Consider the following 18,372-nt stretch of genomic DNA (forward strand, 5'->3'; position numbering starts at 1 on the left):
ATAAACATTACAGCTGAATGCTTAATTGATGTTTAATGTGAGTTAAACACCTTTATTCAGCACAGGATATATGGCGGACAGTATGTTTGGTGGAAGAAGAATCCAGAGGGACTAACTACCTGTGGGAAGCTACTGGCAAGCCTTCCCACACTGTTCCAAGGCTTTTTAATTATGCAATTCATCCTCAATGCTTCGTTATTACTGTTCTTTGAATACTACTAACATCCACATCTCTGTCAATACCTGAAACTGAAAGTGCCATTCTTCCCATCTAAAGAGGTCATTTTATTCTGAAACACAAGATCTTCCCTCTCATGAGATCAATAACACTCCTAAGTTGAACCATTCCTGTCTGATTGATATGGAATCAAAGCAAAATCTTGCTTCCGACATATGACTGAGATAGATGGTTGGCTTTTAACATCACAGCAGCACATCAGACTATATAGTGCTTGAGGCAATGAAGCAAGGAGACTTACCCATGAACATGCCATGTCAGTTGACCAATACAGATCTGGGTGGGATTTGAACATGCAACCTTTAGGAGTAATTTGCTCTAACAACTGAGCCATAGCATTTCCAGGGTGACTGGAAATAGGGTCTGAATCAAATATTGAAGGAAAACTCATGATCAAGTTTAAAATGGCATCAATTCAGTTTTCTGAACATTCAGCAGTTGTGATTAATGGATGCAATAAAACACTGCACTCTTCAGAGCTATACTAATAGAAAATGTCAGTGGAAACACATAACACACATTCTAATAACAGAACATGTCAGTGAATACAAATTACACAGACTGCAATATCTGGCCAAGCTTTTTTCAAGTCATATTAAGCAATACAACTTGAAAACTAAATTGCATACTGCACTGTTGGTATCAATTTTCAACAAAAGCCATTTTGTATGGGTAATTAAAGGTTGTAGATATGCCTGTTCCAACATCGGTTTCTTCTGATGATTACTGTGTTAACCTGTAAGCTAAATCGCCCACAAGAAAATGTCTGAGACAATGGACCTAATTATCACTGACTTTGATAAGCTGGACTAGCTCAATTCTGCAATTTGGGATTATCTCTCAAAAGATTGGGTGTGTCAGAGACTTGTTTCACATGATACTTATTTAGTGCTTTTGTCTGAAAGCCAGTCAGTTATGAGCTTTAGTATTGGGTAGAAATTAATGTATGTATATGTGTGCGTATATATGTGTGTGTGTGTGTGTGTATAAAAGTACACAGGCTTTAAATACCTTATATACTCGCTTATAAGTCATGTCAGACTGCAAACAACAAAGATCCTGATCTGCTGTAGCATAATGCACCTGCAGATGAAGGTCCATGTTGCTTGTTCTACTGATTACTCCTAACAAACTGCACAGACCCCTAACTGCCATGCATTATATGATGGCAGATCTGGGTCTGTGCAGTCTGCAGTTCGACTCTTAAAAGCACGTACCTATACATGCATGTATATATGATAATAGTTTTAGTATTAGACAGTCTTGTTCTTTTGGATTAAAAATGCATGGCTAAAATGTGATGTTCTTCCAGGGGAATTTAAATTTTAATGGTACAGTTTTGTAGCTGTAATCAGAAGTATAAAAAGCTGGCATTTATCTATGCTTTTAATTATTCCTTAGAATGGATTACAACCAATGGTTTAATCTTAAGTCATACAGGTTTATTATGCTATGGCAGATCAGGATCTTAGTTGTTTACCGTTTGATTTGACTTATAATGTGTACATACAGCATTTTCAAGTGCAGTTTCACTTGAATAATTTATATAATTAAGAATCAAATCAAATTTTCTTTAAAAACTTCATTATCATATAGTTTTTGATAATACTGGTTCCTAAATACTCCCTACACTTTATTTTCTCTCTATCCAACTAATCCCTCATATCAGTTAAGACAGTGAATGGAACTGGCAGCTGCATTGAAACAAAATAAAAGCTTATTTTTTCAAAAAGGATTTAAATAAAACTAACATAATTCAGAGATAACATATTATTATATTAGTAAAGTTGAATTATCAAATAAAAGAACTTTGTTTATCACAAGATAGATATCAGATAATACAAGAAGTTAGGGATCTGTATCACATGTAGCTCTTTTTTTGGGTGTTATACTTAAAATAAAACAAGTACATTTAAATAAAAGTTTATTACAGTAATGAAGCTGAATTATCAAATAACAGCTCTGTTGATCAAAAGAAAGTAAGAACACAAGAGAGGGTGGGTCCGCATCATTTTCATCTGTTCATTTTCATTCGATCTTCAAACTTGTAGATCAAAGAAATCTTGAAATCGACAAACTTTCGTACCCAATGAAAAAAGTAGAACCACAGTAACAATTACCACAAACAGAGTTAAACTGGCTTGTTAGTATGAACTCCATTTTATTTCAGTAAAATCAAAATCCCAAGCACAATGTAAATTCCATCCGGAAATCTTTTTTTAAAAATAATTTTCATAAAGTATATCCAACCTATGTCATCTGTTTCATCTTAATCATATTAATTATTCTGTTTAAAACAATCTTAGATCATCTAGTTAGCTGACTGTGCTTGTTTATGTTTTAAATGTGGATGTTGTTCACTTTAATGGGGATAGTGGAGTCAATTTTATTGACTGGGGGGGGGGGGGGAATAACCACTGACAATTTGTTTTGCTTTGCAGATTCAGGTGAGCATGTGCATCTACTGCTGAGATGATGGGTCATGTAGCAACAGCTTGGAAGAATGTCTGGCCTCAGTTTACCTATGTTTAATTAAGTGACAGTGGTAGTTACCATTATTGCCCACATATGACACCTGGCAAAGTGTTATCTCTGAATTTTATGGCAGATGGTGAATTTCCTCTGGAACTTTATTATGGGAGGATTTTCAATTTTTAAAGAGCAGAAGTTTTGGCAAGATTGGTAGACCATCGATACCTTACCTAGTTTATGTAGCAATAACTTTCAATATACAGAAGTAAGCTAATAAAATTACTTTTATTTTTCAGTAATGTTTTGCAGTTAGATTTCTTGAGCAATAGTATGGGAGGTGTTGGTAGCATTTTTATTCATATTTAAATTCTTCATTTGTTCACAAACTAGGGTGTTTAGTAATTCCAAAAGTGATGCAAACTTGTCAGTGACAATCTGTTCCTTAACAAGCCAAAAAGTAATGTGAAATAGAGTTGCTAGGGACTCTTCTCCCTTTGTAATTACACTGAAACATGAACTCAAAAATTGCCAAAGTTTGTGGGTCAGTCTTATAACCATCTGTCCTGAAATGTACTTGTTTTGGAGCACTAAGAGGATGACTGACCAGCTGGGATTTGCAGACCCACAAAAGTCAATGATTTTACCAGACCACCTGATGCTAATCAGAAACTTCTGTAAATTTTGTTATTTCAGGTGTAGTTAATATAATGCTTTTTGGTATTGCTAATGAAGGTAACTGACACATCTAATTGATCCTTTTTCATGTTGATGTAAAAATGTTAGATTAAGCACCAATAAATAAAACAATCAAACACTTATTAAGAGATCAGATGAACCCTGAATAAATAACAAACAGTCCAGATTTTTTAGGATTTTGTTAGCATGCTGAATTAATTATCTTGCTGTATGATTGTATCAGACTGGTTCCCCTATGAAAATAAATTCATGACTTCATGAACAATCATGAACTGTTCATGAACGTTCTTGAAAATATTCATGATCGGTTCATCATTTGAGTTCATGAAAGTTCCTCAATTAAGTTCATGAACACTTGAAGAATTTTGATGAATTATGTACTTGAAGTTCATGAACACACTGATGAACTTTTATGAACTATTATAATATCTTTGAAGTTCCTGAAATGTCATGAACTTGATTCATGAACAATTCAAGTACACTGATGCACCACCAAGTTATTTCTTAAAAATGTAAATGAAATTCAGTATCATTATATTCATAAAATGTTGATGAAAATTCATCAGACAAACTTTTCACAATATTAGTGAAATATAAATAAAGGTGAATATTTGTCTTTTTTATATGATACTGTATAAATAATGTTCATTGAGATCTTTTATTCAATACTTATGTACTTAACCTGAGTAGTTCTGGATTAATATGGGAAAATGTATTTGCTATAAAAGCTTTCAATGACTTTGTTCTAAAGTTTTTGACCATTACTGTCATAAACTGCATATTCTATTGACTTAGTCACTGGTTGCCAATTTGCTGTAAAAACCAAAATATATAAACAACGATTATCATGACTGGATGACTGTGAATGAAGACGTGATATGATTGGCTAATATAGGCGCGAGATTCCAGCAGCTGAGCCTGCTTTTCCCCCACAAACAAAAGCGCATGCAAATGGTTCTGCAACAAGTAAATCCTCGATAAAAAAGCATGGACTCCTGTGGAATGGACAGATGAGAATATTTTCAATATAATTTTTTAAGTAAGTAGAAGTGCAGAGAAGCAATTATGAAGAATATGAAGGAAATGATTGTGAGAGCAAAATTAGGCGGAAAAGCATACCCAGCCAGGATCATCAAAATTACGGCATCTTTTTCTTGGTCATTCATGATTATTCAGTGGAAGCTATGTGGGTATTTTATTGGTTTTTACATGATATCAAATTAGTTTTAACCAAACTAATGATACATGATTTTGTTCAGACCTAATTTAAACTTGCTCTTCGAATTTTTTATTACTAAACATTATCATACCCCCTTTTGATCTCAATACCATACATGGTACTGCATCTACAATAGGAATTTAGATGTTCTATATTGTATTCTTTTTCACGACATCACTATTTCTATGATCTGATGTAATGTGGTAATTTAAAACAGAAAAAAACTAAAATAGTTAATGAGTCAAATTGTACACAGTACAGGTGCAAATAACAATGTGATGAAACCGGAAGCAGCTATACGCAACATGTGGAGTCAGAGTGGATGCATTTGTGACATAATCAGGGCTTATACCACACAAGTCTGACATTTTATCAATAGAAAATGGTGAAACTTTTTGAAAGCACGAAATAACCATTATCTGTAATATATATATATATATATATATATATATATATATATATATATATATATATATATATATATATATATACACACACACACACACACACACACACACACACATAAGGTTATTTAGTGTAAAGTTGTTGTCAAAATGTTGTCATATTTTATTGATTAAAACATCTGACTCCTGTAACTACACCTATGGCTAATTCAGCTTCAATTAAACTACAACTAGTGACAAAATTCTCCAATAATATAAATGCTCAATAAGTTGTGTATTAAGTGTAAGGAATTAAATAATTTTGAGTCAGATCATAATTATTCCAGTAAATAAAGTGGGATGCAAAAATAATGTGCTAAAAGCTGAAGACAATGTTGATCAGAGGTTATCTGTAATTAACTAACTTTCTTTCAGATCAGACAGCAGAAAAGTAAAATTATTGGAGGATGATGTTTGTAGGTTAAGGAAGAAAATTTGAAAACTAGAGGATCCTTAGTCAAGATGGAAGAGACATTAAATAGTGACTACTACAGCAGTGTTAAAGATCCAAACAGTAATCAGATGGAACAGCTTAAGTTGTAGATGGAGACATTCAGTAGTGACAATGGGCGGAATCTGATTAATTAATGGCCCTGAACATCTTCACAAAAGAGTTATCTGACAGATCAGTCTCTGGTAAAAAATATTGGTCAAGTCAGGAGAAACCCCAGTGGAAAGACTGCCCCTTGACAATGAAATATGCTTTAGCAGTTTTTTTAACACAACTACACCAATATCTCTTGAAAAATTTTCAAAGAAAGTTTACAAAACATATAAAAAGTGTTGCTTAGAGTAAAAAAAGAATATCGCTTATCAGTTTGCATGTTCTTTCTTGCATATTACAAATTTATCTGAAATTAAATACTGTTTATAAGATAACATGTTGCATTTTATACTGTTTTAAAACCTCCACATCTTAGGTTATTTTATGATTCAGGATGAAAGATATTTGTGAGTATGTCAGATAATCCAATTTTTTTTAGGAACTGTTCATGAAGTCATGAATCATACACGAGAAACTTTGTTCATCATAGTTCACGAACATGTTCTTGCACTTGTTCATGAATGATGAGGACCCAATTTGTGAACTTTATGAACTGTTCATGAATTCAGTTTATGAATATTTCATGAACTGTTCAAGAACAGTTTTTGAAGTGTTGGTTCATGAATTCATAATTTCATGAACTGACCATTTTCAGTTCATGCACATTCACGAATAGTTCATGAACCTTTTGATGAACTTTCATGAAGTGTTCATGAACTGTTCAAGAACACTTCATGCCAGTTCATGAATTATTCATGATCATTTTGTAGGGGAATTTGAAAGGAGATTCATTTATTTTGGGGTGACTCATGCAGATCGCATGCCTTGAACAGAACAATGCTAGCATAATTATTCTCAGTTTTGATTTGATCAAAACAACAGTTAGGAACCCACTGCGAACCTTAAACCAGAGTAAACCCATTGCTCTTCAACTCCCTGCAGATAGAATATGGTTGTTTAACCAGAAGCAACCATGGAGATATTTCATTCTGATCTGGTTTGTTGTGTCTATATGATAGCAAAGTTGAGATGCAAGATCTGATTTAAAATCAGATTGTAAAGCTCCATACTTCCACTAATTCTCAGTTTCATATGGACCTATAGCTTTTTATTCACTGTCATGTCTGGACTTTAACTTTCAATAATGTTCTAAATCACTTTTATCAGAATATGAAATGTGCTGATGCTACATGAAATGTCCTTGCAAGGTGACCTAAACAAAGAACTTAATGGAATGGATGGATAGACAGGCAAGGACAATGTATATTATTCCTTCCATATTTGTGGAGAGGCATGCAAAATATTCAGGAAAGAAGGCCAGTTCCTTTCTTTTTTCATCATGGTCTCATTCATTCCACTTTTGTACCCTATAATTTTGGTTAATTCCATGCACCATGCAAGTACTTACTTGCGTACTGCCTGGAATGGGAAGTTTCCATGCTGGCTTGGCGAGACATTACGAGGACTTTCATGTGGACTCTGACCTGCAAACATATTATTGACTCATACATTATTAATCTCAAAAATTTGACAAAATTATAAATCTAAACTCAAGGTCTAACTTTGCAGCAATATATTTAATGCACAACTTCTACAACAACGATTTAAGCAACTTCTCTAAAAATTATTAAATTACAGGTAATTAGATGCAATTGTTCCAGACCATGGTTTCATATCTAATATTGAAGACCGGTAATGAGTGAGGTTGATGGAAAATTCATGTCATGCATGTCAGATGTTGAGGAACATTCTTCAATTAGTTAGAGTCACACCTGTGGTAGCTTTAATATATAGATGACCCAAAGCTGTTCCAGGTTTGACTGCAGTGAATGTACTAAAGACTTAAAAAGAATATATATTATAAACCTAAAAAGACACCCACACTCACCCCCACAGAGTACTCCCTCATTATCGCGCTGTTCCTGAGAACTATAAATGACTTGAATCATGAGAAAACCTCATACTGAGGAATTTGTCAGCAAACGTCTTGACAGTGCACTAAACTGTCCATGAATTAGTAGTTTTGTAAGGTTGAAGTCGCACATGGGTAAGCATGGTAACACATATCCTACTCATTCCTGTAGTCCATCCAGTGCCTTATAATCATACCCGAGTATTTCTTACTCCTGTTGTTAAATTAAATTACTTAGACACTATTTATAGGTAAGTTTAAATGTATAATAGGGACAGTGTATGGTCTGTATAAATTTATAATTTGTAATGTTTACACAGTGACCAATTTGGTATCCTTGTGTATTCCCATCATCCATAACCTCTTATTGACCTCACATATTTACAAAACACACCTGACATGGTACTATGCAGTTCCATGCAGTACACCTCACTGGGTACAATGCAGACACAGGCTTTACAACTTGCAGAGTACTATGCAGACAGTATGAACCTCACTGGTTATTATGCAGATTCATGCCATACACCTCACAGTGTGCAGACCAAAGCCATACACTTGGCTGGGTAATGTGCAGACCCAGGCTGTACACCTGACAAGGAACTGTGCAAACCTATGCCACACATCTCACTGTTTTATGAAAAGACCCATGCCAAATACCTCACAGGGCACCATGCAGACCCATGCCATACACCTCAATAGGTACTATGCAGATGGACTGTACACTGCACTGGATACTGTGCAGACCCAGGCCATATGCCTCTCAGAGCACTACACCGACACAGGGTGCACATCTCACTGGGTATTATGCAGGTAGACTATATCTCACATGGTACTATGCAGATTAAGGCCATACACCTTTCACAGTACTATGCAGACACAGGGTACTGTGCATCGTGTCTCAAAGTTGTTCCCTTGATATCATGGATGGAATAGACAGTTTCAACTCATTATATATGCCTGTCCATTATGCATCACAAAATCTGGGATGATTACACATGGATAAATACTGTAAATATTATGAATTTTTAATGCATCTGACTTAGAGATCATAAAACTTGGAACCTGAGACTAAGATAGGGTTTCCAGAATAAAAAATCAAAAATAATCTTTAAAAAAATTAACATAATTCGTGATTGGTTAAAACAAATCTCAAGCTAGATAATTGTATGATCGTCATGACTGGTTCCTTGGAATCTCCATTTATTAACATTGCAGTGTCTCAGTTTTAATCGTTAAAAAACCCATCAGTTAATTAAATTTTAAAATTGACACTGATTGTCAAAATATTGTGAAAATTAAAACTGCATATTAAAATGAGAAAGAGTATTGTGAGATGACTGTACTTAAACCCAAACAAAAGCCAAGATTATTAGGATAAAAATCTTTGACAACAGTTTCAGTTCGTATATTGATTTTCCATTATGGCTATAAATGATAATATATTGAAATTTCTGCTCGGATCATTCTGTATTGTTTCAGGAAACCATTCGACAAGTAACCATGGTAACAAATGCCTAACAATTAGGTACATGTATGTTATCTCAGTTAATCATCAAATAGTAATGACAAACTAGATAATGAAGCTACACTGAGACAGATCACGTTCTGGAACTTTCCAGTGAAAATATGTGTTGAAACTAGAGAAAGTCAGAATTTCATTATTCAATAATGTTAAGGATAAGAGATTAAAACTTTACCATAAATATTTGCCAAAATCACAGTAGCACCCCTCCTTATCTATTTCTGTTCAAATGTATATGTGTAATTATGTTCACTGGCACCTCAGGACAATGCTTTCTACTATGCCAATTAAAAGCAATACTGGCTATATCATGCCAATTAAAAGCAAAGTTAAAAAATGTAAAGATGAATAATTACACAAAAACTTCAGAAAGACATTTTATTTGTTAGACATACAAGACAAAATTCCTTTAGATATTATGCAGACATATACTCATAGGAAAACTAGGTCTCAGTGAAGGGGTCAGAATGAGGAGGTGGGTTCTAAGTGGGATTGCTCTTCTCAGTTAAGACTTGGCTGAAGCCTATGACGCTTTCTATATAAACATTTTTTTCCATAATTGTCTGAAGAAGTGGCTGCTTAAGAAAAACAGGTGGTTATGCAGGTGAGCATCGCGATTCACATTCAAACAGAATTACCTCTTGAAACATACCTACTTCTGATGAAACAACAGACTGCAAAACAAGTAGAGAAAATAACTGCCTACATGTGATTAGCAACAGACTGCAAAATAAATGGATAAAATCACTGTCTACACATCATATGGGAAAAGCATGATGCCACTTTCATTCTACCTACCAACCTCCCAGAAAGTATTTTTTTTAAATAGTCTCAAAGTGTTTTGTGATCTCAAAGGTGATCGCTGCACTCAACCCTTCAAAATAGACAAGTTTCTGTCTTTACATCCATTGAACTGTAGAACAGTCACCTTAACTTCAAGAAAGCCTTTGATCTTGTTGATCATGAAATTCTGCTGCAAAAGTTGAACTGTTACAGATTTGACAATCCTTCTTTAAACTGGTTTAGATCATACCTAAACCAAAGGTCTCAACAAGTAAGCATTGGTAATATTAGCTCTCAAACTCGCACTATTCATTCAGGAGTCCCTCAAGGCTCAGTTTTGGGCCCTCTCCTCTTCCTTATCTATATCAATGATCTACCATTGAATAATGAATCCACAAACACAGATTTGTTTGCAGATGATGCAACTTTGTATACATCTAGTTCTGATACTGAAGTTATCCAAATGAAATTAAACTCAGACCTTATCAGAGTCCAAAACTGGGCACAACAAAATAGGATGATAATTAATGAAGGTAAAACAAAATGTATGATTTTAGGGACATCACAAAAGCTACACAAATCAGGGAACCCAAAACTGTCTCTTGCAATAAATAATCATCCATTAGAAAATGTCAAACATGAAAGGCTTGTAGGTGTGTCTGTAGATAATAATTTATTATGGAATGACCATATTGATAAGCTTTGTAAAACACTGTCATCCAAAATTGCCCTTCTCAGCAGAATCAAAAAATATTTACCTATGGAAACTCGCAGTCTATACTACAAGTCATATATTCTTCCAACAATGGATTATTGTTCTAATGTATGGGGAAACTGTGCCAAATCTGAGCTTGACAGGATTTATAAACTTCAGAAACGAGCAGCACGTGTAATTTTAGATGCATCTGTTGATCATCCCTCAAAAGCATTATTTACAGAACTCAAATGGTTCACAATATATGACAGGATAGATTTTCACAAGGCAGTTCTTTTATATAAATGTCTACATGGAACTGCACCAGAGTATCTTCAAGACTTATTCAGGCCTTTTTCAGCACAATACCAGTTGAGATCAATATCACATGGAAACCTTCTAATACCAAAACCAAGAACAGAGCAATTTAAAAAGAGTTTTCAATACTCTGGTACAGTTCTGTGGAATAAGCTTCCACTACATGTAAAATCTGCTGAAAATATTAGAGTATTTAAGAAAAGATATCATGAGCATGTATGTGTTTCTAACAGATAATGGAATTTAGTATTTTAACACTAAACATGTTAAAATAAACAGTAATTATTGCCATCTTCATATAATGTGCATTGTTATACTCTCCTTAAGAGGGCCTCAATGGAGAATAGTCCTTGACTAATGAGTCACCCTCTATAAATAAAGCATTATTATTATTATTATTAAGATGCACTCTTAACACATTAACCCCTAGCGACGACTTAACGTGGCAGGAGGTAGTAGCCTACTGCCGAGCTCTGTAGCATCATGGTCCTGCATGATACACTAAAGTGGGTAGACAGATGTAGCTCTACAATGATACCAAATAATCTGGAATATCTAGTTGCACTACAAAATACAGATTTAAAAAAAACTCATTTTCTGAACCCGACCTTTTTCTACCCAAAATTTGCCCGTGGTCAGAATCCGATTTTGTGTCTGGATTTTAGACTTTTGGGTCTCAGATTTAAGGCAAACCGGTATGAGCTGCAAACAGACAGGTGAGCCTTTGCAAAAAGTAGGATAAGATGGCCATTTAGAATAAAGAGTGGTCTCGATACAAAAATAATGGCTCCGTTTAGGGGAAGAAAAAAAAGAAGAAAAAACTCCAACTTTTACCCTTCTGCTCATGCATGAGTCATATAGCCAATGAAAAATGATGTTTCTAACACAACTAGGCAGTATGTTATTGAAAGATCACCGGGGATTTGGTGTTTCCAGATCTATTCAGAAATAGCTTTCAAAATGTGTTTCCTACTCGATTTTCAGGCAAAAGTGACAAAAACCTCCAGGGGTTAATGTGTTAATAGTTCAGTTGGGGTGAGCAGTAAAAAGTAATCAAGTGTCCTTGAGTTCAACTATGCACATCATGCAGGTACTGTTGCTTAAATATCCCCAAAAGTCTTGTTAAATTTTTCTCAGCATAGAAAATGACATGAGAAAATGTCAAACATGCAATATCCATACTAGTTAAAATGTTTAATGAAGTTAGTTACTTTTGGGATTGAGTTCTGCACTCATGCATTATCCTGATGCTGGTTGGTGTTACTCTGTTCACTGATTATAATAATGATACTAATGATAATAATGATAATAATAATAATGCTTTATTTACATAGGGTGACTCATTAGTCGAGGACTATTTTCCCTTGAGGCCCTCTTAAGGAGAGTACACCAATGCACATTATATGAAGATAGCAATAATTACTGTTTATTTTAACATGTTTAGTATTAAAATACTAAATTCCATTATCTATTAGAAACACATTCATGCTCATGATATCTCTTATGTACACTCCAGAATGAAAAAATGGTGTCTGTAGGATGTAGAAAAATAAAAGACTCCTCCTTGCTTTACCAAGTCCAATCCCAACAGCTACAAATTCTAAAATTTAGTTTTGCTGGACTATGCTATGCTAGTTCTATGACCCATCCTTCTCTGAATTACAGCTATGCTTCAACATTTTGCATTTTGATGGAATCACACTAACACAACATTTGATCAACCAAAATAATACATGAAGTAAAATCCAATCTCAAAGAACCTTTGCTGCTGATCATGACCTTGCCAATAATCTTTAATAAAGATAAATTAAACATTATCATATCAGGGAAAGAAAAGCATACATGTGTTTCTCCTGAGCTGAGAGACATCTCCCGTCAATCCCATCACTCAGTGAGATCTCCTGCATATGCAAAATCATTATTCAAAAATTTATTTTGCTCCATTTTTTTCATGCTTTAATTCCAGTGTAGCCTATTCAGGGTAATATGGCCTATGATCTCTTGACTGAACTGACTTAAACAGGGGAAGACAATTCATACAAGCAGCATAAAACAACTCTTTGGTTCTGTTTGGCAGAGTCAGCTGGTTTAAGTGTTTTCAATTTGGATCATCATTATTATACCATGTGAGCAGACGTAATTTCAAAAGGCTTAAGGATGTTAATTGATATGATTAGGTAATTGAAGAGTTCATCCAGCACAAAGCAATTAGCATTACTTTAATTCATCTATGCATGGAATGTTTTGTTTGTGTTTAAAGTTGCTGAGATGGATTAGAGTTCATACTATGTACGATCAAAAGAAATATGGACAGGATTGAAGACGTTAATTGATTATCCAACCGATTATTCAACAGCTCAAGTGGCATAAAACAGGGTCAGTGTGATTTAAAGTTTGTCAAGATGTCTAATGCGCATTACCTCCCAATGCCTAAACACCAAAATCTAAGTAACAGAAATATTACATGAAATTCAATAATGGATGGAAATGGGAATTTTAGTGCATGGAATCAAGTTCAAAGGGACATAAATATGCATTCTACTCTTCCTGTAGGGCTAATTTTAAAATCTGTTACAGTGGCAAGAAGGACATCATTTGTCATGCAGAAACCCAATCTCATAAAAGCATATTGACTGCAACACCAAATATGCCATCAATTAAATCCATGTTTGCAAAACCTGCATCAAATGTGGATACAGTTACCAAGATACAACTTGAAATCTCTAGGGCCTGGCATAAAAAAAAAGTTGGCATCAGAACCTAAAGTAGCTGTCAGGACAATCTGAAAATGGTGGCAAAGAATGGCTGCAAATTATCTCTTAAGTTGATTTTTTGGGGGTACAGAAAGAAAATGTATTGATCTTCATTGGTTTTGGTTTGGAGTTTTACTCCACAGCAACACAAGTAGTCCCTTGTCAATATGAATGAAGTGCCTTAACCAAGGACACATGACAACAGCAAACCTGGGCTGATGAATGAAGTGCCTTTAACCCAAGGACACACCACAATAGCCAACTTGGGCTGATCTGACGACAGTAGGATTCAAACCTACATCTTTCATCTTTCAGTCATGAGTGTCACATACCATATATACTCACTTATAAGTCGAGCCCAACTACAAAAAGCATGGACCCAGATCTTCTGTTGCATAATGTGCTGGCAGATCTGGTTCTATGAAGTCTGTTAGGAGTAATCAGTAAAACAAAAAGCAGAGACCCTGATATGCAGGTGCATCATATTATGCCAGATCAGGATCTTTGTTGTTTGCAGTTCGACTCTACTTATAAGTAAATATATGAAGTCATTGTTTCCCTTTACCCTCATTTATGCTTCAGAGGCCCCCAAATTTTTAATCTGACCCCCAGTTTTGATACCAAAGTTTGTTTTTTACTCAGTCAAACCCCCAGTTTTGACACCAAGGAGATTTTTTACTATCTCTCCTGCACCCCTATGGGAAAGACTGAAAGTACATCAAAATCCCTGTGCCAGCATGGCTCTTACTTCTATTAGATGACCCTTAAAATATGCTCAAAGGTACATGGAGCCAGTATCCTACTATATCCATGATCCTGCATAGGCCCTTGTAAAAGTATTAAAAAAAAAAAAGAACTACCGGTAATAGACTACTACAATTACACACACAGATCTCTTCTTTATGCATGGAAACATGTACATGTATATTGTGGCTTAAAATAGCACAAAGCATGTTGTTTATACAGTCAATTACTGCACAGTACTTGTATCCTTGGTATAGAAAAAAACTATGTGAGGAAAGAATGACATTTTTAAGAAATTTCATTAAGACGTAAACGTACATGTGAACTATATGGTCAAGTGAGCTAGTAATCAATGCATGCATAAAGTTTGAGCTCGTACCCCCAAAAAAGGATACCTGTCTATAAAACAAACCCCACATTTTTGAAGTCCTTTGAATGTCAATTATAGTCAGGTTTCACTAACCTATTTCAGACACATCATAAAAAGGTTGTAATTTTCATTAGGCTTGACATAGCTATAGGTACATCATTTATCCTAATCAACTTACCAAGCCAGAATACACTTTTTGCTCTAACTCGCTGTTTTGATCTACCTCGTGTTCCTAATATGCAATCATCACGACTTATAAGATTCTCCACAGAGCATGTGACTCTCAATGCATCTGACAAATGTGGTCGAAAATACAACAGCATGTCATCATCCATGACTCCTCCTTTCTTGTCAGAGATTATTTTTCATATGTTGAAATTGATGCAATCAAGTCTTTTCACCATCAAGGTTCTTTAATTTTACGAGTATGGTAAAAAAATTCCTGACAGGGAAGCCATTGTTAACATGAAGAAAGTGTTTTTTGACTCTCAACAGCTTCCAACTGTTATGAAGTTCTGAATCATTGTTACAGCTTCAATTCCCAGAATTAATACTTATGATTATATATTCAGTAATCACACATGAATTCTTGTCACTGTTTTATCCAGTATTTTGTTATTCTTACCATGTGTTATTATATTAATATTTACAAATTCCACTCTGAATCACAATCTTGTCTTCAATTCAACTGACTTATGACTGCTTATTACATGATACTTTCTGGCTATATGACCAGATACCAGAATAAATTTTGTCTGCTACTGCCATCTGATCTGTAATACAGTTTCAGCAGTCAGTGTGTTAGATTACACAGTAAGTTCAAATAGCTTCAGTCACGCAGGCACTACACCACCACAATGTAATCCAAATGAATATTCATAAGCAGTCATTATAAACTTGTTTTGTCCTCTAGGCATCAGGAAATGCATCAAACAATGTACAATTTATCCATTATCAACAGACAGCCATGTCGCCTGTATCGTCACACAAAGTTTTTAAGATGGGATTATTAACATATGAAGATGAGGCTAAGTGGTAATTCTGTGAAGATGACATCAGTATAAAATAATGTTACTATTTCTGGTCATTTGGTACACAGTCTATTAAATCCATTTCAATGAATACAGCTGAGAATGTAGCATGATGCGATTACAGTTTAAGCAGCAATATAAAATTTCAAATACCAGGAAATTGAACCAGCTACATGTTCATCCGATGAAGAAAGGAACATCTAGCAGGAAATCTTTGAAAAGAATAATATCTTTAAGTAATAAAATATTATACCAAGGACTATTGTATCATGGCCTTCTACAATATTATACCAAGGAATGGATCACAGCCTTCAAAATGTTACATTATTGTCATTTTAACTGGGTGAAATTTTCATACCATCACTGCCGATAAAAATCCTCACCAAGTTTATGCATCCATGAAAGAACTGTATGGTCCAGTACCTAACTACTCACAGTCTGCAGTGTCAGAATTATTTTCCGTAACTGTGGAACAAGAACATTATATTTCCTTTTAGCACTTGTTATATTTCTCCTAAATTCATATGACCACAGCAAGAAATAACGTTTCCTTCCACTAAAACAACACATTACTAAATATTACATTCACTAGAATGGTCACAGACGAAATTAGTCTCACAGAAATCCACATATGCAGGTTAATTAACCTGAATTACAATAAAACTTCCATGGCTCTAATTCATCACTGCTAATGTAATTATTTAGGACAGTGGTATGCATGTTGCCAGGAGGAAGCTAAATTAAATAAATGATGAGAAGACAGACATACACACATTGGCTGATGATCCTATAGTGTCAATACTCAATTCATAAAAGGTTCAAACATATAAACCACTGTCAGATTTGGACAGGGATGGGAGAATTGATGAACTGGATATTCAGCATATACATGTTATAAATGCCAAACTCTTGTTTACAATTCAGCTCTCTAAAAAAAAAGATGCCGCATTCATGCCTTCTATAGAGTGAAATCAAATATTGCTGTTGAAAATATAAATAAGAGATGTCAGACCTTTCAAAGACTCCAAATTCATTCTTCATGCACTTCCTACAACGAAGGTGGAAATCCAGATTGTGAATGTGTACTCGCGAGGTTGCCTATATACATTTATTCTGGCTTATTAGTCTTGCCAATCCTTAAGCCAAGAGGTAAGTAGTAGGTCATACATATTTTCCAATTTTGTTTTTATGTACCAATTAATTAGTCAATAATACTTAACACCACTACAATAACAGTAACATTGGAGTGACACAGTTAAACACACACTCACACACACAGAGAAAGAATCTGATTTAAGGAATCTAGTGGTTTCCCCTTGCCACCCCACTCCCCGCTGTTAATGACTAAAAGGGCATAGCACCATGAACAAACCAGGAGCATGAGCAGTGGTATAAATGCATAAATGCATGAGAATTTGTTATGCTGTTAATATATATTCCAAATTGGCATCTGGGTGCAACAAATTATTACCCCCAAAACAGTATCACAGTTTCTTGCACCCAATGGCTGCATTCAAAGAAATGATCAGAGGAGCAGGAGCGGTACAAAACCAAGGCAATACTTCGGAATTTGATTACATTTACCACATATCCACTGAATTGGACAAGACCCTGCTAAAATATTACTACTATTATTAATAATAATAATGTCCTACCTTCTGCCCCTATGACCCCACCCAGGGGCATAATCTGGTACAATATTCATACATGGAGAAAGGAAAGAATGGGACCTTGTATTTTTCCAACTTTCATGCACATTAAATGACAACTTATTTGATTATAATAAAAATTAGGCAAAAGGTGTACTTCTTGACATCAAGGACACAACCTTGGAAAAAAAGAAGCATTTGCAGTGGTCTACTGGAAGGTATATAAAGCCACAACTGTTGACTGCTATATGTATCAAATCACATTATAATGAGAATTGTGATATATTGAGATTAGCATATTATACAGAACCATGGTATATTGGGACAAAAAATATTATTTTAAATATTGATGTTTTGTAAAGTAAATGAAAATATAAGACTAAGTTTCACCTGGTTTTCTTTCAACTCTTATTGTTATACACTGATATGATTTTGGTCATTGGGTCCATAGCAGTATCAACCGCTCCAGTGGCCTAGTAGTTAGAGCGTCCGCCTCGGATGCGGGAGGTCGTGGGTTCGATCCCTGGCCAAGTCACACCAAAAACCTACAAAAATGTTACTAACAGCTGCCTCGCTTGACGTTCAGCATTAAGAGGTTAGTGTTAGGACTGGTCAGCCTGGTGTCAGGATAATGATACTGGGTGGGACATCATGCTACATGTCTGCGGCATGATGCCCCAGTGCCAGACATCAATATAAACTGTCACACTGCAGACATCGTAGCTATATGACTGAAAAATTGTTAAAGCTACATTAAAACTCCAAATCACACACATACACCCAAAGCAGTATCGTGTTATATCTGGAATTGCATTATAATGAGTCATGTTATAGTGGGGGAAGCTTATTAGTTTTGCACATTCAATAATATTTTGCACAATGTATATTGCAATATTAAGCAATGCATAAAAATACATTGCGACCCCGCTATACCGTGCCCCGCAATAACGCGAATTCGGATATAATGTGGTCATGGCATGGCTC

The 18,372-nt window shown here is 34.9% G+C and overlaps 1 protein-coding gene across 3 annotated transcripts in view; it reads right to left on the reverse strand.

Annotated features, from left to right (window-relative positions):
• The window catches only part of LOC149807158 (microtubule-associated serine/threonine-protein kinase 2-like), a 346,090-nt gene that overhangs the window by 84,107 nt on the left and 243,611 nt on the right, over positions 1–18,372 (reverse strand). For all 3 annotated transcript variants that reach the window (XM_089962846.1, XM_089962854.1, XM_089962861.1), the window contains one exon: positions 7,021–7,096. In XM_089962846.1, coding sequence (XP_089818972.1) covers positions 7,021–7,096 — 76 coding nt within the window. The remainder of the gene's footprint in view (positions 1–7,020; positions 7,097–18,372) is intronic.

Source organism: Sinohyriopsis cumingii, chromosome 1 (genome assembly GCF_028554795.1).
Source record: "Sinohyriopsis cumingii isolate HCF-2022 chromosome 1, ASM2855479v2, whole genome shotgun sequence".
In the NCBI taxonomy this organism is placed as follows: Eukaryota; Metazoa; Mollusca; class Bivalvia; order Unionida; family Unionidae; genus Sinohyriopsis; species Sinohyriopsis cumingii.